Consider the following 23,043-nt stretch of genomic DNA (forward strand, 5'->3'; position numbering starts at 1 on the left):
TTGATTGATATGAAGATGCATTTGGCTTGCAGACCATGTGCCCTGAATACATCTTCCTGCCATGTGGGCCCCCCAGGCATAATCTGATGCATCTGTTGTTAATGTCTGCCTGGCTGGGGGTAAAGTGAATGGATGTCCTTTGTTGTGGTGACGGGCCTTTGCCCACCATCAAAACTCCTCTTGGAGGCAGGGAATGAGGGTAGTTATTGTTTCCAGGCTGTGGCAATGTTGAGTCCAAACAATTTTTAGATACCATTGAAGTTTCCTCATATGCAGTCTTGCATATGGAATTAGCAGAATGCAGGATGCCATGAAGCCCAAAGCCTGCAGAATTTTTCTTGCAGATAACTGGGCCTTTGTTGCCAACAGTTTGAAATAAGTAGTCAGTTGCCTTTGTCAGGCGTAAGATAAGCCATATGGGCAGTTGTATTTAAGCTTGCACCCAGGAATATTATCTCTTGAGAGGGTACAAGTTTTGATTTCTTTTCATTTACCGTGTACCCTAGGCATGCTAGTAATCTTTTTACAAATGCCAGATGCTGTAGTAGAATGTCCTTGTTCTCTGCTTGAATAAGCCAGTCGTCCAAGTAAGGATATATTTGCATTCCTCTGTCTGCAAAATGCAATTACTGGAGCCAGGCATTTTGTGAAGACCCTGGGTGCAGTAGATAAGCCAAAGAGCAGTGCAGAGAATTGGTAGTGCATTGAGCCAGCTATGAATCTGAAATATCTTCTGCATGATTGTCTGATTGGGACATGCAGGTATGCCTCTTTTAGGTTCAAAGACACAAGCCAAGTCTTCTTGCCCAGCATGGGCAGAAGCTGCTGCAGAGTCAACATTTTGAATTTTGGAATATCCAGATATGTGTTTAGAATAGATAGGTCCAGTATTGGTCTCCAGGCTTTGTCCTTTCTGGGCACCAAGAACAGTCTTGTGTAAAATTCTTGTCCCTGCTCTTGCTCTGGTACTTGCTGAATGGCCCTCATATCCATGCTGCTTTTGTGCGTCTGCCCATTGATTTTTTGGCAGGTCTGGCAAACTGTGAGCCTTTGCCAGGGTATGAAAGCGAAACTTGTAACCTTGTGGCACTATGTTCAAGACCCATTTGTCCTGGGTTATGTGCCAATTTTGATGAAAAAGTGCTAGTTTTCCCCCTAAAGGTGCTGCCAGAAGATAAGTGCTTGGCGCAGGTAGGAGAAAGTCATTGGGACTGTTTCCTGTAAGGCTGCGATTTGTCTTCTCTGCTTTTGGAGGTAGAAGCACCCCATTCTTTAGACCTGTATGTGCCGTGGGCCTGGGACCTGCCTCTAGGGCATCTGTATCTGCCCCTTTGTGGCCTGTCCGACACTGGAAAGGACCAATTCTTTGTAGGCCAGTGTCTGCTAAATCTTGGAGGCTGTACCTGTAAGAAATCCTTGACTGTTTGCATAGATTTTGCTTTGTCCTCCATTTTCTTCAACACCAAACAAGGTATCATGCTGTAATGGAGCATCTAATAATTTTGCTTTAACATGATCAGGCAGATTCTGTTCCTTTAACCAAGCATGCCTCCTGATGACAGAACCCTTAACAGTGGCTGCAGGAGGCCTCCAGAGAATCAAAACCACATTGCAAAGTATGCTTTCCAACTTGTTCAGCTGCATGCAATAAATCCTGCATTTCTTCGTTTTCTGCACATTCAGAATTTATCAACATTTTCTGTTTAAGCAGTGACATAATATATTGCTGATATTTAAGCATATGAAACTGACAATTTAAAGCCCTTATAGCCAAGGTAGCAAAAGTGTAAATCTTTTTTCCCCATCTGTCCAGTGCCCTAGAATCCCTGTCAGAGGGGCTAGGGTGTTTTGCAGTGGAAGCCTTGACCCCTTTGGGACCCTGAGAGATAATTTCCGGGTCAGCAGCAGGGTTTTTAAAAAGAAATTTATGTGAATCAGGAACCCTGTAGTATCTGTCTGGCTTAACAGGAGCTGGAGGCAAGGAGTCAGGAGTCAGACTGGACTCTGAAAAAAACATCATCTACAATGTCTAACACAGGAGGAAAAGCAAGGGGCCTGTGCTGAGGCAGTAAAAGGAAGTCTCTGGGCCTTTTCTTAGATTCTGAATAATCTTGGCTCTCCCAGTGAAAATGCTCCCTCATGGTATGCAGAGTTTCCCCAAAAGAATCATCCTCATGAGGAGAGGCTGAAGGGATAGATTCTTCTGCATCAGAATCCTCATAGGGAGGAAGAGAGTATTCCTGATCAGAAGAGGAATCAGATGAAATGGAAACCTGATCTGAAGATTATATTCTGTCTCTTGCCTAGGCCTCTTATAAGGAGAGGGATGGGAACCCCTGATCAAAGTAATTAGGTCTTCAGCCATTTTGAGCATCTGTTTTTTAGGCATTGAGGCCTGTCCATGGGGCTGCTGTACTTGTTTCTTTGTCTTTAAAGGTGCTTTAGTCTTTGCCTTTGAAGCTGAAGTCGTTTTTACATATAATTGTGTTGGCCTGAAAACACCCTCAGAAGCCGATGCCTGCTCAGCGGCGCCGGACCCATCTGAGGGAATAGTTTCTGAGGTTCCAATACCTTGAGTTTCCAGTGGCCTAGTCGGCTCCACATGGAAGTCTGTAGCGGCCTGCGGTTGTAAAGTAGCGGGCGTCAGGGGCTATGAAAGCACCTCACTGAGAACCGGCTTAGAAGAAGCCTCGTCATCAGTTTTGGACCTCAGGTGCTTGTCCTTTTCTTTTTCCTTGCGTTTCTTGTGAAATGCGGTAGTCGGATATATATCCGACGACATTGTGTAATTAAATCTTCTGCCAAAATAGTGAAATGCAAAATCATGCAGACGCTTAATAGTGCATTGGTTAAATCTAGCACAGAACCTACAATTAGCAATGTCGTGGTCAGGGCCTAGGCAAGGAATACAGTAGGAATGAAAGTCCTTATGAGGTATTTGCTTCCCACAAGAAATACAATAATTAACTTTTTCTGACATCGGTCTGGAGCAAGAAAAAAGTTTCCCCAATGGGGTACTTAGCTTTAAATGAAGACTTCGGATCTGAAATTCGAACACGAAAATCTCAGGAGTCGGCCGACCGGCACTTGCGAACTGCTTTTGCTTCGGGCACCGTGCGGCAAGAAAGACTGAAGAAAATGGCGTCAGCTGCATCTTTTATAACCCTGGCGCACTGACGTCAGGGAGGAGGCGACAGCAACCAACGCCGGACCTAGACTCTGGAATTCAGGCCGACTGCGGGTAGCCTGCCAGCAGGATAACCCAATTGTAATGACTGCAACAGTGAAACACGATGAACATCTGGAAATCTCTAAAGATAATGACTGCAATTCTTGTTTAAGTTTTTGTTTTTTTAAGTTGGTCACGTTCAAGCAAAATAACAAGCCAGTCCATGACACATCTATGGGCTGCTGCAACCCAAAGTTCTTTAAATACTTTATCAGAATCACACTGCACAATAAAAGGTTCACTAGGGCTCTTTATAAACCGAAGACCTCTAGGTGTAACAGTCAACTACATACATCTTTTTAAGCCCAAAATATTAAACTGTACCTTAGTTTCCTTATGCAGCAGCATTTTGAATTTGTCACACAGTTCTCTCATACTCAAAGGGACAGAATTGGGAACCTGTCTCAGTGATGAAAAGGGATTATTCACATGTTTCTGCCTCTCCTCAACACATTGGTCAAACAGCTGGGCAAAATTAGAAGTACCACGATTGTTCTCAGTAATGGGAATCTGAATAGCCTTTATTGTTTGTGTCCCAGATAAATGTCCAGAAACACCAGCAGCTCCCAACACAGGCAAAGAATCTTCTCTAAAAATCCGTGAGATGTCGCTGTTAGGGTCTGAAGCCATATACAAACACCTAATCCAAACAACTAGCAAAGATAAGAAATTCAAGACCACTGGTTCAGACCCAAAATACTATCTTGTTAATATGGTTTGATTACTTTTATACAAATGTAAATTTTCCTATGTCACTGTCATAATTAAATAAAAGTGTTTAAAAAATGCACAATTGTCTACATTCAACAAAGTTTACATTGTCGGAACACAACTGAGTGCACCATGAAGATAAAATTACAACGTACCAAGAAATGCAACAGATGAACACACAAACATCAGTAGGTATACTACATATTACTGTATTACTATTAGCCCAAAGAAATTGAAATGTACGGAAGAAACAAAAGCACACAATCATATATATATATATATTTTTTTTTAAGCCAATTACTTTACATATTTACACTTAAGTTCATTAGGTCAAAGTAATTCTCCAAAAAGAGAAGGGGATTTAGGGGTTTACTATCCAGGAGGTGTAGATGGTGGGGTGGGTAGTAGCAGAGGGCACAGTCTCCCTGCAGAAGTGCTGTGCAACTTAGTTATAATTTTCATAGTTTACTGATATGATGGCTTTCTAAGGTGGTATGCTCTGATGGGAAGCCAGGCTTCAAGTTTAATTTCAAAAAAATCAATTAAACAAAAAAAATTGCAGCTTGAAGCCTAAGATTTCCCTTCAGCACTATTCTATTTCTCTGTCCTGGCAGCTGTACCCGTGTCCTTCACCACTGACATGTTTGGACTGCAGCACATGGTGCCTACACTATGCCTCACATTTAACTGCCAGTGTACTTCCTTCGTTACTCCCATTCTGTCATGCTCCCCTGCTCCCTAATCTGCCTTCACCTCTCAAGCTACCTCATCTTTTACATAAAACGCCATTCCTTCCCTCTTTTCCCTTTGCCACTCAGGATATATGCCTAGAACCCGCCCCACCAAAACAAAAGAAAAACAGTCCCTACATATTCCACTGCTGAAGTTCCTGTAATGCCCACTTTGCCACAGTCCAACGGAGCCTACAATACCCCAATTCTACATATAGGGCTCCTGGCATTGCATAGTAAAACCGTTCAACCCTTAATTTCTCCTCATCTTTCCTACATTTCCAGGTGGACTTCATAATAATCCCTTTTTCTGTTTCGCCTCTATTTCTGTCCTGTGCGTCTTCTTTGCTCTCCCTCATAAGTTTCCTACTCCCTCCCCCCAGCTTAGTTTAAAGGCACAATGGGGTCACCATCGCTCTTAAATCTCTATTTTGGCAATGCTGCTCTCTCGCTCATAGGGGTAAAGTCTATATTCAAAAAGGCTTCACCGCGGTCCATGCCTCATCCCAGTTGTCCATTTTCCCATATTCATTCTCTCATGTCAACTGCTGCAATGTATAAATCCTCATTTTTTAATTTCTAGGTTTCCTGTACTGCAGGCTCTGCTAGGACTTTTCCGAATGCAAGCTGCTAACATCCATGGGCCACCTTTGCCCTTTTGACTACTTCCTATACTGTTCACACCATCATGTCACTGGACTTGGATTACAGCATGAAACATTCCTCATTACTTCTCTTCCTTTCTCCACTGCCTTGTCCAGTCATTCCTAGTATAGTCATCAATGGTGTCACACCTGTCTTATTCCCCATCCTACAAGGGTTTGATCTCCTTGATGAAACAGCACATATCAGCATCTTGCCAATATCTTGATGCCAATTCTCTAGCCCCACCCAGCTTCCATATCCTCCAGTGTCAGATCTTCTGTCCACCCCCCACCTCCTGCATTATCTTCTTGCCTCTTCCTGCCTACCAACTGGTCCTACCCCATTGTCATCATATCCTCCTGATTTGCCCTGCCATACTCCACCCCTCAGACATTCTCCCTTGTGCCCCATTCTCTTCTGCACTATCCTTCCTCTTTTCGACCTCTTGCAATATTTTCAACTCCACTGACCTCCTCTGTCTTTCTTCATCTCAGCCTCCCTTTTATTAGATCTTTTACCTCACCCAAGCCTTCTCCTGCAACCCGTCCACTTGCCATCTCAGCCATTTGCTCATTTACTCTTTTTTCCTTTCCTTCCCCAGTACTTACAGTACTGTCCCCTAAAGGTTCTGTCCTTGGACTCCCAGTACTCTCCCCTAAAGGTTCTGTCCTTGGGCTCTCCACCAGTGGACACCTCTTACTGCATACTATATTCTGCATTATCTTGCTAAAGGCTTGTCCATGGTCTATCCTTCAATAATACTCTTACCTCCTATTAACAACTTCAACATCAGCCTACTGATTTCTGCACTTCCCTATCCAGCCTTATTATTTTATTATATACTGCACAACTGCTACTCCACAGACACAAGTATCTGTGCCATACTGCCAGCCTTCATCAGGAACCCATCACTACCACCTACTCCATTCCTGTCTTCTCCAACATCTCTTATTCATATCTAAGTTAATATCCTGCCAGATAGGTAATGTGTGAAATCCCTCACTGCCAATCAACTTTCTATGCTATTGCTTAACTCACTGGTGCTTTCTTCTCCAAGTTTTTTATTTTTTTGTTCTTCCCTCTGTTAGATGTCTGAATGCTAAATACGCCTTCTGGCTGAGCCTGTTTACTTGATTTTTGCTACTGCTACCTATTGCTATGGCTCTAACTATGCCAAACACTCATTTAAATGGTGCCTGATAGCTTGGGATCTCTATTGACCTATATATATGGCTCTTACTGTTGTGCAGGATACAGTGTTTATCTTAGTAAAAAAAGACACTGGATTACTACAGACCAGGAAACAGCAAGAAACATGCAACTACATGACACCCACTTCGAATTATGAAAGGAGGCCAGATTAGCAACAGATCAAACAAATGCCCATTTTCTTAGAAAGAGGCACGTGTAAGTTTGCCAAAACATTTCTAGAAGTGTACTGAAATTGTTTATTGGAGCTATTACAGGACCCACACAGGCCATCTCTACTGAATTAATGACACAGATAAACATTTTGATGCTTAGAGACACTATTATTAAAACTATTTGTGACACAAAAACTTCCCCTCCTATCAAATACCACCTCCAATTACAAATACATCCCAATCATCACTGACATCCCATCTACACCCATTAGCAGCCTATACTTCTCCCCTCTACTTCAGGCAATTACATGGAAAACAAATCAAGAAAGTATTCCGCAAATTAGACACTAAATGTTCCAACACGTTCTCCAAGCTACACATCTCCTTTCTCAGAGGGGCTTGCCCACATACTGCAAGACCTCTTACAAAAATGATCTCTCTCTCTCACTTCAGGAATACTGCCTGCATCCTTAAAGTATGCCTTTTTAAAATCCCTCTTACTAATAAACCACACCCTATAGAACATGAAGTGTGCAGACTCATTACGAACTTACATCCTCTTAATAAATTTTTGAAAATGTAATAGAGATGCAGCTTTTTGACCACATATATAATTATGGGCTGCTGTGTAACAAACATGGATTCTGCAACTCTCTTATCATAGTCACAGCCTGGTATGCTGTTGTCACAAACCACAGACATTTTCAAAAATAATTGAAGAATTTTGGATATGTACTACTATAGCCTTTGAGATGGTAAATCATGACCCTCTCCCTCCATACTCCCAGTAAACTTAATTTTGGTAACACAACAAAATGGTTCTAAAGTTAACTGCAAAACAGATCTTTCCAGATCTATGCAGATAACCACCTCTCTAACCAGGGTATCATGAACACAGGTGTCCCAAACGAATTGGTTCTTGGGCCACTGCTATTCTAACTTTTCATTAATTATTTAAACACTGACCTCCAAGAGTTCAACATAATCGTGTATGCAAATCACCTTTACTTAGAATCCACTAAAGGCTCAACCTCCCTACAGCAGAAACTGCAAATCGGTTTCACAACACTAAAAATCTGGACTCATAACAATACCATACTCATTAAACACACTTAAGTCCAGTACCTTTGTTTCTGGAAACAGAAAAAAGCTTCCAAATAAACCTTACATGTTGTCACAGGCACAACTGGATACTCATCACCAATCATGACCGAACAAACACAAAGGGTTAAGACTGGGCCTCTCACTCTCGCACAAATCATACAGAATATTACACCCTAAGCCAACCAAAGTTGTGGTACTTGTTCCCACAGCTCACCATGCTTTAGCAGAAAATCATTTTCTCCCCAAAAGTGAATACAGACCTACTAACATTCCACTACATTGCAAACTCACAGACTCATATGGCAGTTAATAACATTAGCAGATTTGCTTTTTTTTTTGCACTGCTAGCTCCTAAAAGATCATTTTTGCTGGCTGTCTCAAAGATCCACACTATCCTTCACAGATCCCTAAAATTATAAAACTAACACTCTCCCACTAAAAACTGAATCATAACTTAAACAAAATTATGCATTAAAAGGTGAAAAAGAAACCCTGTTTTTTGTTAGATCCAAAATCAAAGCAGCCACAGAATAAAGCGATTTTCAAAGTTGGTATCACCTTTGACAAATTTAAAAGTGAACTAAAACTATCTTACTGAAGGAATATGTCTGTTGTTGCTACAAAGAAAAGAGAGAAAACAACATCTCACTTTACTGCCAAGGATATTACAACTGCACTTCATAGTACACCAGTGATGCAAATGATCCTACTCGTATACTATGGGCCCGATTCCAAAAGACATGCCCTTAGTGGATATGAACACTTACACTGAGGGCAAGTCTTTGGAAATCGAGCTACATTTACTCTGACAGCAAGTTTTTTGGAATCTGCCCCTATATCTTCTACTTCTACAAAGAGCAGATTGGCAGTTAGTGACGATGACTAAGGCACTGACTTGTTAATAAGGCACTTCCAATTGCAGAGAGTTTGATTCCTACAGCCTTCATTTGTCTCCTGTGCAACCTTGAGCAAGTTACATAACCAGACAATGCTTTGGGGCAACTGGAACTTTGGCTTGGGATTCTTATTGGTCTCCCGGACTGCATGACTAGTGACGGACTACCTATGAACTGTGCATATTGTAAATAAGTGCTTCTGAGCCTGTGTTGTGACCATTCTTGTTTGAATGAATATCTCACTGTTTTGTAAGCATTCTGCTCATTCAAAGTAAGTTACTATTTGTTCCTTGTATGCAGTGTAACTATTTACTGGGAACTATTACCCTTCTTGTCTCTGTATTTCAAATGCTGCCACATGGGTGAGGATGTGGCTGAAGAGAGTCTGTGACTAGTCCATTTACCTGGTTATCAAAATATAATAAATACATTCTATCATTCTGGTTGGTCTTCCTTTTTCCCTACTTTCACTCAGTTAATTTTTCATTTTAGTGCAGTCTATGTACGCAGAGTCATTTAATGCTTTTAAAAGCAGTGGCATTTCCTGTAAATGGAGACAAACATACAAGCTCATAATCCAAGCCAAAATGGAATTAACAGGGCAAGCAAGGACTATCTGCATCCTGCCTATCCTGTCTGCCTATGAAATCCTGGCCTTTGGCGCTCGACTGCCTGGAAAAATACATATGCTGACTTGCAAATTTCCTCTACAAAGAAGATCCTCTAGTGGTTGCTTTCCTATTAATGTTTTCCCTTGAAGTGTACCCACCTCTAAGTGATCTCTTCCCCGACATAAAAGTAGCTTTAGATTTGAATTAAATACTTCCAGGTCTTGTAAATACTTTTAAACAGAACTTGCTCTCCAGAAGGGGTTCTGTTTGTAGGGTAGTTTGTGTGTATGCGTGCGCACACAAACATTTTCTCTCTGAAAAGAGCTTCTTACGTCTATCTGAACCTGCTCTTTTTTTTCAACACCCTTCCACCACACCAAGACAGACTAGCTGAAAACCTGACATAAGCCCCAATGAAGCAGAGGGGAAAAAATCTTGCTCACCAAGAGACTTTACTATTCCTTAATCAAACAGTAAGGTGAAGTCTACTTGGTCTCTTACCTTTATTGAACTGCAGAGGTCATGCAGGTGTTGGCTCCCAAATGCACAAAAAGGGTGCCACTACTCAGTTAAGGCCTTGTGGGGAGTTATAGGTCTTATGAGAACAGGGAGTGGTATATAGATGGTTCCAAGTCATGGGAACAGCATTTCTGCGTATGGGCTCCATGACCTAAGGCTCCTCCTCCTAGCCCACATACCATTTCAGGGGAGGAATGTAATGGGAACACGCCAATCCAAAAAACATATCATCAGCCTAAGGGTTTCTTTGACAGGGAGGTCGATGGCAGGGAGTGGGGTCTTACTATCTAGAATGGAGTCAGAAATGAGGGGATCTGGACCCCAAGAGTCTCTTTTCCAGGACAAAATGTGCCAGAAATCAGCCAAAGAACAGTTGAAAGGGCACCCATTCCTGCTGATTAGCAAACATCATGAAGACAGGACAGTCCTACACATAGCCTAGTATTCTTATCAACCCATCCACCCTAAGTTGGTGTTCACACACCAGAGGACAGATACCACCACATGTCAAACATCTGCATGATATTAAGGGCTTCACCTTTGACCCCACCTGGAGTGGAAGGTCATGGCGGGTCCTCCTCAGTCTGGGCCACCAACCATGCTGGATCTATTTGCAGGAATTAAGACCAGGAAAGAATCATTTTTTTGATTTCAGCCTGATCATTAATCACTTGCTAGGGGATAAGGGACTGTTTCCTCTATGCAGGTCAGTCCGAAGAAAGGTCCAATTTTTCCAGGAGACAGAGGAAAAGCTCAGTGCCTACACCTACACCCCTCATAGGCAGTTGCTAAATATGCATCTCTCTCTCTTGGACCCTTATCAGCCAAGGTGAAAAATGGGTGTGATTCTTATCCCTTATTAGATGAAAAGGACCCAGCAACACATGAGGTTGTGTGGGACACATCTCTGCAAGGGTGTAGCTAATAACTGCTTTCCATAGCCTTCTCAAAGTATTCTGGTATGTGTACGGGACCTCTTGAGGAATTGTCTTGCTAATTCCTGCAGTAAGCACCCTCAACCACTATCTTATAAAATACAGGTTGGCCTGCTGGTATAGTCAGAGAGCTGAACGAAATGCTGCCATTTACTACAGTGCTTTACATTATGCATACTCCCAAAACAGTAAAGGTGATAATGTGGGTCTTGGATCGTGTTCTGGTGGCCAAACAAAAGATGGCTTGCATTTCCTAGACATCAAAAATGGGATATTTCCCCAAGACAATTCTTATGACTAAGATGAACAACAGGAGTGAGAGAAAACCACTGTTGCCTGCAAAGGCTAGCCAAGCAGCAGACGGATGCAAACATACCTATGAGCTTAAGTTGAAAAACTTGGAATAGCTAATCTGTGGAATACATGAAAGGGAAGAGCAACAGTCTGCCAACTGAGAATTCCTCCCAGCCTCATAAATATACATATGATGAACAAGAATGACTGTAAAAAATGGAAGGAAAACCTTAGATTAATATACTACAGGACACTGAGGCACATTAAGTATTTATTGACTTATGGCCTTGGGCACTTGTTTCTCTCACAGATAAATCAGAAAGCAACTCATACTGGAACCCAAGTACACTTAGCGGGGAAGTGGAGCACATCCAGTGTTCTCTAAAAACAAAGCCACTAAGTAGAAGTTCACTTACCTTTGGTGCTAGGTACTGGGAGGATTTGTTCACAACCCATTTAGGCAGTGACCCTGCAAAACAAAACAGGATGCCCTAGGTTAGGTTATATAAAAGCAAAGCAACACAGAGTCAGCAAGGTACACAAACTACAAATAAGCCAGCTTGAAGGAGTCCAGGAAGAAAAAGCATGACAGATTAAATAAATCTGCTGACATCGACATGTCTAGGACAAGAAACTACAAAAAAGATAAAGTGGATTGGGTGGGATAAAAGAAAACTCCACAGGGATATGACATACAGAAACATTTGTTTAAAAAAATTAAGTTCAACATCAACCTGTATTAAGATTGGGTTTAGAAAAAAATACTCTGCCGAGGGAGGAGTTGTGGCAACATAATCCACAGGTGGATGGGGGAGCTATAATACAAGTCCAAAGGTTGATTGGGTACAGCAACATTCATAATAATCCATGCTGGCCTATGGTTCCTTCATCATTCCTAGGTTTTCAAACTCCTATGGTTCCTTGATCATTCCTAGGTTTTCAAAACACCACCACCTTTGTGTTTCCCTACTCATCCCTAGTTATTCTGCTCTGACCACCATTCTCCATATCTTTCACTTACTTGATTAACTTCAAATCGAACCTGCCCACTCACCTTATCACAGTCACCATCGAACCACAGCTAGATCAAGTCTCTTGTACGTCCCACCTATTAGTATTTGGGATGTTGAGGCAGTGCTTATAAGTACCCCGAAGATCATAGTAGTCATTAAACCTAGCAGCAGGGTCTGGAACTGCACCGTGTATTAAGCTTTCACCAATTACTACAAAGTCATGGCCTCCATGGTCCTCTTCAATGGCAAGAATGACTAACACTTGAAGGTGTTCATCTCTAGGCCTACAAAAGTTATCTTCTGGGCAAAGATCTGAAAATTTTTCTTCCAATTTAGGAAATACACCACAGAGACTGCAGTGAATGCAATGCACCTACTATCAGAACACTTCCACAACGCTCCTAGATGAGATCTCCTGAATCCATTTGCACAAGTAAGGGAACATGGAGATCCATCTTCTGAAGGTTTCTGTCAGAACAACCAATGCCTTGGTGGAGACTGTGGACATTGAAGAAAGCCTAAAAGGCAACACAAAGCACTAAAGGTGATGCACACTTCATATCAGACAAGTCTCCCATGTGGAGCTGCTACAGTGATACACCAAATGGTAGCCATCATATCCAGCAACACCACTAAGCCACTCTCCTAGAAGCAAAACATAAGCCCATACAGAGGGCCATATACAACCCAACATGCTGGAAGTACTGTCTGAAGTCATGGAGATCCAGAATAGGATAAAAGCATTCATCTCCTGAGATGAGGAAAATACAATAAAAAAAAAAACTTCTACCCAATCTGAAAGAAGGACAAACTCAATGGCCTTGTTCCGTACTGGCCTTTCCTAAGACCTTTACCAAGATGGACTGATGCATCATTGCAGCTCATTCAAGGGTAGGATTGGAACTCCAGAACATGGATTTGCCAATTCTAGAACTTATGGGGGTTTGCTGTGGTGCTGTATGTCAAGCCAATGAGGCATTCCTAATGGAAGGTGAAGTTTTGCAGCCAAGGCTGAAGAAACAGGACCCAGAAAAATAGAATGCAACACACAAACACCTCACAACTTTAACTGAGTGTGTTAAACTAACTGACAATCAACTACTAATATTCACTTCACAGTCTCAGTTTAGAGCCAGAGCCAGAGTCAGAAGAATATGTTCTAGTGAAAATTTATGTGAAAAAGCACAGATACTGATACTGTGAAGGTCCAGATTTTGGACACAAGTGAAGATAAATGGACTGAGGTTTAGGTAACACAGCTGCATCTTGAGGAGTGACTTCAACACACAGTGCAGTAAGAAAGAACTGAAGGACAAGTATTAGACTAAGGAATGATGCTACACTGTATACGTAGCATTACCTAGCAAATACCTGAATGTACATCTGCCTGTTGGACCAAGTCATAACTGGTCTTCAGACAGCTGCAGCTAGTTTGTTAATGCAGTTTATACATGTCACTGTACCAATAAAGATATTTCACTGGCACTGCAGACACAAATCTTATGTATTTACATTTAAGAAACAGGAATATCCAACACACAAACTCCATTTTCAGCAGACTACCAGTCAGAACGTTTCAAAAGCAATTACTACAGACAAGGCATAGCATATACAATTTTGGTACTTTAGATGTATACAGAAAATACTTTGGTTGAAGGTCTGGAATATTGAAAGCTTGTAATGCTGACACAAGCATTCAAATAGTCACGTCATAGCAGAATGCCAGTATTACTTAGTGTGAGGTCACAGCACAGTGGGGTTTGGGAATTTGCTACTTCCCTGCTGTTGCGTGAAATTAGAACTGGTATAAGTAGCAGGGGGGGCACAACCTGTCCCCTGCAAAAATATATTTTTTTGTTTTTATTTTTTCAGTATTTTGACTTACAATCATTTCAGATTGATCACATTAGGTTCAATTTTGCATGTTTTTAACTATAGGTATTACATACATACATACACACACACACATAAAGGCGAATGTTCAAAATCCCAAAACCGAGAAATACAAAAAAAAAATCACGAACATATACACACCACACAACATACACAAACACAACACAAATCAACACACCTACACTACAGGAGGGCGAAGGCATGCCCGAAGGCAGGAAGAAAGGAGGAAGGTTAGGAGTGTAGCAGTGAGGGTAGGAACTTTGAATGTTGGCAGTATGACTGGTATAGGAAGAGAGCGAGCTGATATGATGGAGAGAATCAAGGTTGATATATTGTGCGTGCAAGAGACCAGATGGAAGGGAAGTAAGGCAAGGTGTTTAGGAAATGGGTTCAAATTGTTCTATCATGGTGTGGATGGCAGGAGAAATGGGGTAGGGTTTACACTAAAGTAATGATATGCCAAGAGTGTTTTAGACGTGTAGAGAGTGTCTGACAGAGTGATGTTTATGAAGCTCGAAATTGATGGTGTAATGATGAATGTTGTTAGTGCATATGCTCCACAGGTTGGGTGTGCGATGGATGAGAAAGAGAAATTTTGGAGTGAGTTGGATGAAGTTGTGGTGAGTGCACCCAAGGGTGAGAGACTAGTGATTGAAGCAGACTTTAATGGGCATGTTGGTGAAGTGAACAGAGGGGAGGAGGAAGTGATGGGTAGGTATGCTGTTAAGGAGAGGAATGCAGAAGGTCAGATGATTGTGGATTTTGTGAAAAGGATGGACATGGCTGTGGTGAATACATATTTTAAGAAGAGGGAGGAGCATATCGTGACATACAAGAGTGGAGGAAGATGCACACAGGTGGATTATATCCTATGTAGGAGGGCCAGTCTGAAGGAGATTGGAGACTGTAAAGTGGTGGCAGGGGAAAGTGTAGTTAAGCAGCATAGAATGGTGGTCTGTAGGATGACGTTGGTGATCAAGGAGAGGAGGAGGAGGAGTGTGAAAGCAGTGCCAAGGATTAAATAGTGGAAGTTAAAAAAGGGCGATTGTGAAGTGGAGTTTAGGGAAGAGTTAAGACAGGCACTGGGAGGCAGTGGAGAGTTACCGAATAGCTGGGTAACTACAGCAGAACTAGTAAGGGAGACTGCTAGAAAGGTGCTTGGTGTGACATCTGGACAGAGGAAGGAGGACAAGGAGACCTGGTGGTGTAATGAGGAAGTACAGGAGAGTATACAGAGGAAGAGGCTGGCAAAGAAGAAGTGGGATTGTCAAAGAGATGAAGAAAGTAGACACGAGTATAAGGAGATGAGGCGCATGGCAAAGAGAGGTGGCGAAAGCTAAGGAAGGATAAGGTGTATGGAGAGTTGTATGAGAGATTGGACACTAAAGAGGGAGAAAAGGACATGTACCAATTGGCTAGACAGAGGGACAGAGCTGGGAAAGATGTGCAGCATTTAAGGGTAATAAAGAGGATAGTGAGGGAAAGGTACTCACAAGAGAAGAGTGTCTGTTGAGTAGATGGAGAGAGTATTTTGAGAGGCTGATGAATGAAGAGAATGAGAGAGAGAGAAGGTTGGATGATGTGGGGATAGTGAATCAGGAAATTAAATTGATTAGCAAGGAGGAAGTAAGGACAGCTATGAAGAGGATGAAGAATGGAAAGGCTGTTGGCCCAGGTGACATCCCAATGGAAGCATGGAGCTGCTTAGGAGAAATGGCAGTAGAATTTTTAACTAGATTGTTTAATGAAATTTTGGAAAGTCAGAGGATGCCAGAGGAGTGGAGGAAAAAGTGTTTTGGTACCTATCTTTAAGAATAAGGGTGATGTGCAGAGCTGCAGTAACTACAGACGGATAAAATTGATCAGTCGCAGCTTGAAGTTATGGGACAGAGTAGTAGAAGCTAGGTTAAGAAGGGAGGTGATGATTAGTGATCAGCAGTATGGTTTCATGCCAGGAAAGAGCACTACAGATGCAATGTTTGCTCTGAGAGTGTTATTGGAGAAATACAGAGAAGGTCAGAAGGAGTTGCATTGTGTCTTTGTAGACTTGGAGAAAGCATATGGCAGGGTGCCTAGAGAAGAGTTGTGGTATTGTATGAGGAAGTCGGGAATGGCAGAGATGTATGTAAGAGTGGTACAGGATATGTACGAGGGTAGTATGACAGTGGTGAGGACTGCAGTGGGAGTGACAGATCCGTTTAAGGTGGAGGTCCTTCCTTATTTGCAGTGGTGATGGACAGGTTGACAGATGAGATCAGACAGGAGGCCCCGTGGACTATGATGTTTGCAGATGACACTGTGATCTGTAGTGATGGTAGGAATCAGGTTGAGGAGACATTGGAGAGGTGGAGATATGCTCTAGAGAGCAGAGGAATGAAGGTCAGCAGGGCTAAGACAGAATATATGTGTGCAAATGAGAGGGAGGGTCGAGGAATCGTGAGGATGCAATGAGTAGAGTTGGTGAAGGTGGACGAGTTTAAGTACTTGGGATCAACAGTTCAGAGTAATGGTGAATGTGGAAGAGAGGTGAAGAAGAGAGTACAGGCAGGGTGGAATGGGTGGAGAAGAGTGTCAGGAGTGATTTGTGACAGATAGGTTCATAGGTTTATACTAGGCTATCTGCCCTAAGGCATTTATAAGCCTAGCCCAAATTTTTGTGGCTTACGCCACCCCTTATATGAAAAAATACTGTGCCCATTAGTTTGTTGTGCCTCTGTCCAGCAGTGACACAGATATGATTCCCGGGGTAAACCTACGATCTCCCATCCACAGGTCTAGATTTCTCTTGAACAGAGTCAGCGAGGTGCTCTGCCTCACATGGACCGGGATTTTATTCCACAGCATAGGGAGTCTCTGAGTGATAAATCTATCCCTCCAGCACGTCCTATTTATAGCGGTGCTAAGGTTTAAGTCGCTTGCTCTAGTGGTTTTGGTGGATTTGGATTTTTTGAGGTGGAGCATGTCCATTAATTCCGGGTTGGACATGGCCTTGTATGTCAGGCACATGTCACCTCTGAGCAGACGGTATGCGACTGAATAGAGCTGGAGTTTCTTCAATCTGGCAGCATATGACAGATTTTGGAGTCCCTTTATCCTTTTGGTGAGGAACTTTTGGGGTCTCTCCAATTGCTGCAGATGTCGGGTGAGATACATCCCGAATGGGGCATTGTACTCGATCACTGGTCTGATAAGTGAAGAGTACAGGGGAACAATGACCTCACTAGATCTGGATGTGAATACCTTCATGATCAGGTGGGCAATGTAGAAGGTCTTTCGGTGTGACTAGGAGGGATAGGATTAGGCATCAGTATATTAGAGGGTCAGCGCATGTTGGACAGTTTGGAGACAAAGCAAGAGAGACGAGATTGCGTTGGTTTGGACATGTGCTGAGGAGGGATGATGGGTATATTGGGAAAAAGATGCTAAGGATGGAGCTGCCAGGTAAGAGGAAAAGAGGAAGGCCTAAGATAAGGTTTATGGATGTGGTGAGAGAGGACATGCAGGTGGTTGGTATGACAAAGCAAGATGCAGAGGATAAGAAGAAATGGAAAGAGATGATCCGCTGTGGCGACCCCTAATGGGAAAAGCCAAAGGATGATGATGATATATATATATATATATATATATATATATATATATATATATATATATATATATATATACACACACACACACACACACACACACACACACACACACACACACAAAAGTAAAAGTACAGTATTAAATACAACAATGCAGCATGACAATACCCTGGTTATTTTTTACATAAAAATGCTCAGCTTTAACAAACAAATGACATGACTATGACACCAAGGTTCCAGTGATATAGGCTTAGACAGTATACAGAGACCATAAGCAGGAAAGTACAGTTGTGTATACTTACCATAAATGTAGATGTTCTAGTGTATTCACGGTTTCAGTCAACACACTTGGGTTATCTGCCTGCAGGTAGCCCTCAGTCGGCCCGAACACTAGAGACTTAGTATTTCTGTGTTGGATGCTGTCACTCCAGGACTGACATCAGGTTATCAGGGGTATAAAAACAGGCAGCCGACGCCAATACATCAGTTTTTCTTGCCCCAAATGTTAGGAGCCCCCCAAATAGGGAGCTAAGTTACGGTGGGGAAAAAGTACAGTTTTGTACCTACCATAAATGTAGATGTTCGAGTGTATACACTGCTGCAGTCATTACACTTGGGTTATCCTGCCATCACGCGGTTTCCCAGCCGGCCTGAGTTCCAAAGTCTTGGTCCAGCGTTGGTTGCTGTCGCCTCCTCCATGACGTCAGAGCGACAGGGGTATACAAGATGCAGCCGATACCATTTTCTTCAGTTTTTCTTGCCCCAGATGTCAGGTGCCTCCAAAGGGTAGGCAATTCAAATTGCTAATAAAACATACATAAGAAAAGCAAATGACGACTTTCAGTTACCAGCAAATACTCCCTATAGGTAGTAAAGGGTAGAAGACATAGGTACGTACCAGCAGGTAAGAGGGGAAGGAGGGAGGGTAACCTGGACTGCAGCAGTGTATACACTCGAACATCTACATTTATGGTAGGTACAAAACTGTACTATGTTCATCGTGTTACACTGCTGCAGTCATTACACTTGGGTAGAATCCCAAAGCTGAGGTAGGGTGGCTGGTTCTATAAGGCATTAGGTGTGGCTATAAGGCCCTGCAGCACAGCAGTGGCGAAGCCAGCTCTGGATTTAGAGTATAAAGGCAGATGGTAATGCTTGGTGAAGGTATGCACAGAACTCCATGTTGCTGCTTCCAAAATGCCCTTGGTAGGCACTCCTCTGAGGTAGGCAGTTGAAGTGTCTGTTGCCCTGAAGTGAGATCTAATGCTGCTAGGTATAGGTTTCCCATGGTGTGTAGCAGAAACGGATGCAATGTCCTATCCATTTTGAAATAGTCTGTTTTGAAATGGCTTTTCCCTGTGCTCCTGCAGCATATGCTACCAGTAATTGCTCAGATTTTCTGAAAGCTTTGGTTTTGTCCAAGTAGAAGCGTAACTGCCTGTGAATGTCCAAAGAATGCAGTAGTCTCTCCCCTTTATTCTGTGGTTTTGGAAAAAAAGTTGGCAAGTGAATAGTTTGGTTTAGAGCCACACTTGAAACCACCTTTGGCATAAATGTAGGGTTAAGTTCTCAAGGACACCCTGTCCTGGTGGAAAATGAGGAAAGGTTCCACTGCCATTAGTGCCTGTAATTCTGAAACTCTTTGAGCTGATGTTATTGCCAGGAGCAGAGCAGTCTTCCAAGACATATATTTTATTTCGGCTGTGTTAGCTGGCTCAAAGGGAGGTAAAGTTAATTTTTCCAAAACAAAGTTGAGGTCCCAAGTTGGAGTAGGTGCTCTATGGGGTGGTCTTATGTTTTTAGCCCCTCTGAATTACTGTTTTAGCAACGGATTAGAGAAAATTGGGGAATCCGTGTTGTAGTGAGCAGAGATGGCAGAGGCATGGATCTTGATGGATGAAAAAGAGAGACCTTTGTCCAGCATCTCAGTTAAATATTGTAGAATCTGAGGAATGTTTGGGACAAGAGGGTCAAGGCTGTGAGCCTGGTTCCAGGCACAGAATCTGTTCCATTTATCCGAATAGGCTTTCCTGGTACTAGGCCTTCTGGCCTCCAGAATGACATCCATAACAGCTTTGGAGAGAGGCATCGCTTGCTTGACTAAGGAATTTTCCATGCAGCTAGGTTTAAGGTCTGTAGCTGACTGTGAAGTATCTGATTGTTGTGCTGAGTTAGCAGGTGTGGGATTTGAGACAATATCCAGGATGGTTCTTGTGCTAAATTCCTTAAGATTGGGTACCAGTGCTGGCGTGGCCAGTCCGGAGCAATCAGGATCATCTTTGGCTCTTCTTGTCTGGCTTTTATGAGAACCTTCGGAAGGAGAGGTAATGGAGGGAAAGCGTATACTTGCAGGTTTTTCCAGCTGAATGAGAAGGCATCCACTTTCCATGCTTGTGGATGGTAACCCCTTGTGCAGAATTTCTGTAGCTGGCAGTTCATTGGGGATGCAAACAGATCTATGTCCAGGCTCCACCATTTTTGTGTTATCATTTTGAATATTTGTGGATTCAATTCCCATTCGTGGGGAATCCATGATGTTTCTACTCAAGTTGTCTGCCAGTGCGTTTTTCTCTCCTGGCAGGAATTGTGCTTGAAGTTGAACTTGATAGTTTAGAGCTGTGTTCCACAAGGTCATGGCCTGTCTGCAGAGGGGGTAGGAGTGAGTGCCCCCTTGCTTGTTTATGTACCACATTACTGTGGTGTTGTCTGTTTTTAGTAATAGTTGCCCTGGATGCAGCATCTCCTTGAAAGCTATAAGGGCATTTTGTACAGCTAACGTCTCTTTTTGACTGATGGGAAGATGCCTTTGTTCTGCGGGCCACTTGCCCTGAATACATTTTCCTGCCATGTGTGCTTCCCAGGCGTAATCCTATGCATCTGTTGTCAGTGTTTGCCTGGTTGTGGGTTGAGTAAAAGACTGTCCCTTGTTGAGGTGACAAGCTTGAGCCCACCATCGAAACTCCTGTTGAAGGCAAGGAATTAGTGGTGTAACTGTTTCCAAACTTTGACAGTGTTGAGACCATACATTCTTTAGGTACCATTGTAGTTTCCTCATATGCAGTCTGGTATATGGAATTAGTAGTATGCAGGATGCCATGTATCCCAAGGCCTGCAGAATTTTTCTTGCAGGGAGATGGGTTTTTGTTGCCATCAATTGAAAGTATTGAGTCAGTTGTCCTTGCTCGTCTGGCGTGAGATAAGCCATCTATGCCGTTGTGTTCAAGCTGGCACCCAGGAATATTATCTGGTGAGGGCACTAGTTTTGATTTCTTTCCGTTTACTGTGTACCCCAGGCAACTTAATAACTGTTTTACAAATGCCAGATGCTCTAGAAGATTGTCCTTGCTCTCTGCTTGAATCAGGCAGTCATCCAGGTACGGATAAATTTGAATTCCTTTCGGTCTGCAAAATGCAATTACTGGTGCCAGGCACTTTGTAAAGACCCTGGGAGCAGTAGATAAGCCAAAGGGCAGTGCAGAGAATTGATAGTGCATTGAATCTGCTATGAATCTGAGGTATCTTCTGCAGCTTTGTCTGATGGGGACATGCAGGTATACCTCCTTGAGGTCCAAAGTCACGAGCCAAGCTTTCTTGCCCAGCATGGGAAGAAGCTGCTGTAGTGTTAACATTTTGAATTTCGGAACATTCAAGTATGTGTTTAGAGAAGAAAGATCCAGAATGGGCCTCCAGGCTTTGTCCTTTCTGGGAACCAGAAAGAGTCTTGAATAAAATCCTTGTCCTTGCTCTGGTGGTGGTACCTCTTGAATAGCTCTCATTTCCATGAGTGCTGTAATTTGTTTTTGAGCCTCTGCCCTTTGATTTGTTGGCATATTTGGCATTCCTTTTAACCTTGGCAGCGTGTGAAAGTGGAACCTATAGCCTTGAGATACAATGTTGAGAACCCATTTGTCTTTGGTGATCCAATGCCAATTGTGATAGAAAAGTGCTTATTTTCCTCCCAAGGGGGCTACAAAGAGAGTTGTATGGCAGCTGTAATGAGAAGTCATTTAGGATGCTTTTTATATAGTTGGGGCCTGTCTTCCCCTTCTTTCTGGCCTAGTGCACCCCATTGTCGAGGCCTGTAACCCATTGTCGAGGCCTGTAAGCATCTTGTGGTTGACATCTACCTCTAGGACGTCTGTATCTCCCTCTTTGAGGTCTGTCTGTAGCCCGAAAGGACCAATTCTTTGTTGGCCAATTTCTGCTAAATCTTGGTGGCTGAACCTGTAAGAAATCCTTTATTGTTTGCATAGATTTTGCCTTATCCTCCATTTTCTTTAACACCTCTTCTGCCTTAACTCCAAATAACACATCCTGCTATAAAGGTGCATCCAAAAATTTTGCCTTAACATGATCTGGTAACGTATGTTCTTTTAACCAAGCATGCCTTCTAATGACAGAGCCTGTAACTGCTGCTCTACAGGAGGTCTCTAAAGAATCAAAACCACATTGCAAAGTATGCTTTCCCACTTGTTCAGCTGCATGCAATAAATCCTGCATTTCTTTAAAATTAGGAGGATCTGAATCTGGAAGCATTTTTTGCTTTAACAGACATCAAGAACTGCTGATATTTTAGCATGTGCAATTTAAGGCTCTCATTGCTAAGGTTGCAGACGTATATACTTTCTTTCCCCATCTGTCTAATGGTCTGGAATCTCTGTCAGAGGGAACTGGGTTTTTTGCTGATGAGGCTTTAATCCCTTTGGGTCCCTGAGAAATAGTTTCAAGGTCAGCAACAGGGCTTTTATACAGAAATTTGTGAGAGTCAGGCACTCTGTAATATCTATCGGGTTTAACAGGGGATGGAGGTAAGGAGTCAGGGTTTAAGCTGGATTCAGTGTAGACATCATCCACAATATCCAACACTGGCAGAATAGCAAGGGGTCTGTGTTGAGGCAATAAAAGGAAGTCTCTGAGCCTTTTCTTGGATTCTGAGTAATCCTGGCCTTCCCAATGGAAGTGCTCCCTCATGGTATGTAATGTCTCCCCAAAGGAGTAGTCCTCAGGCGGAGAGGCTGATGGAATTGATTCCTCAGCATCAGAATCCTCATACGGGGGTAAGGGATATCCTAGGTCTGAGGATGAATCAGAAGAAATGGACACCTGGTCGGAAGATTCATAGTCTGCCTCCTGTCTGGGCCTTTTATCAGGAGGGGGATGGGACCCCCTGATCAGGGTGATTAGGTCTTCGGCCACTTTGAGCATTTGTTTCTTAGGCATGGAAGCCTGTGCTGGAGAGTGCTGAATTTGTTTCTTTATTTTTAAGGGGGCCTTAGACTTAGTAGAGGGTTTAATAGTTAACTGGGTAGGTCTGAAGACACCCTCTGAGGCTGTGGATTGCTCAGCTACTTCGGTACCCTCAAATGGGTTAATTTCGGTAGGCTGAAAACATGAAGCATCCGAAGGCCCAGCAAGCTCCACATGGGAGTCGGATGTGGTCTGTGGTACCGGTCGAAGGCCCAGCAAGCTCCACATGGGAGTCGGATGTGGTCTGTGGTACCGGTAGTCAGGGGC

General features: G+C 42.9%; 1 protein-coding gene across 1 annotated transcript in view; it reads right to left on the reverse strand.

Annotated features, from left to right (window-relative positions):
- LOC122789946 (START domain-containing protein 10-like) overlaps positions 1-23,043 on the reverse strand; it is a 416,602-nt gene that overhangs the window by 35,781 nt on the left and 357,778 nt on the right. Inside the window, exon 5 of the mRNA XM_044057434.1 lies at positions 11,456-11,508. Coding sequence (XP_043913369.1) covers positions 11,456-11,508 — 53 coding nt within the window. The remainder of the gene's footprint in view (positions 1-11,455; positions 11,509-23,043) is intronic.

This window comes from Protopterus annectens, chromosome 15.part0 (assembly GCF_019279795.1).
Source record: "Protopterus annectens isolate FY-2018-M chromosome 15.part0, PAN1.0, whole genome shotgun sequence".
In the NCBI taxonomy this organism is placed as follows: domain Eukaryota; kingdom Metazoa; phylum Chordata; order Ceratodontiformes; family Protopteridae; genus Protopterus; species Protopterus annectens.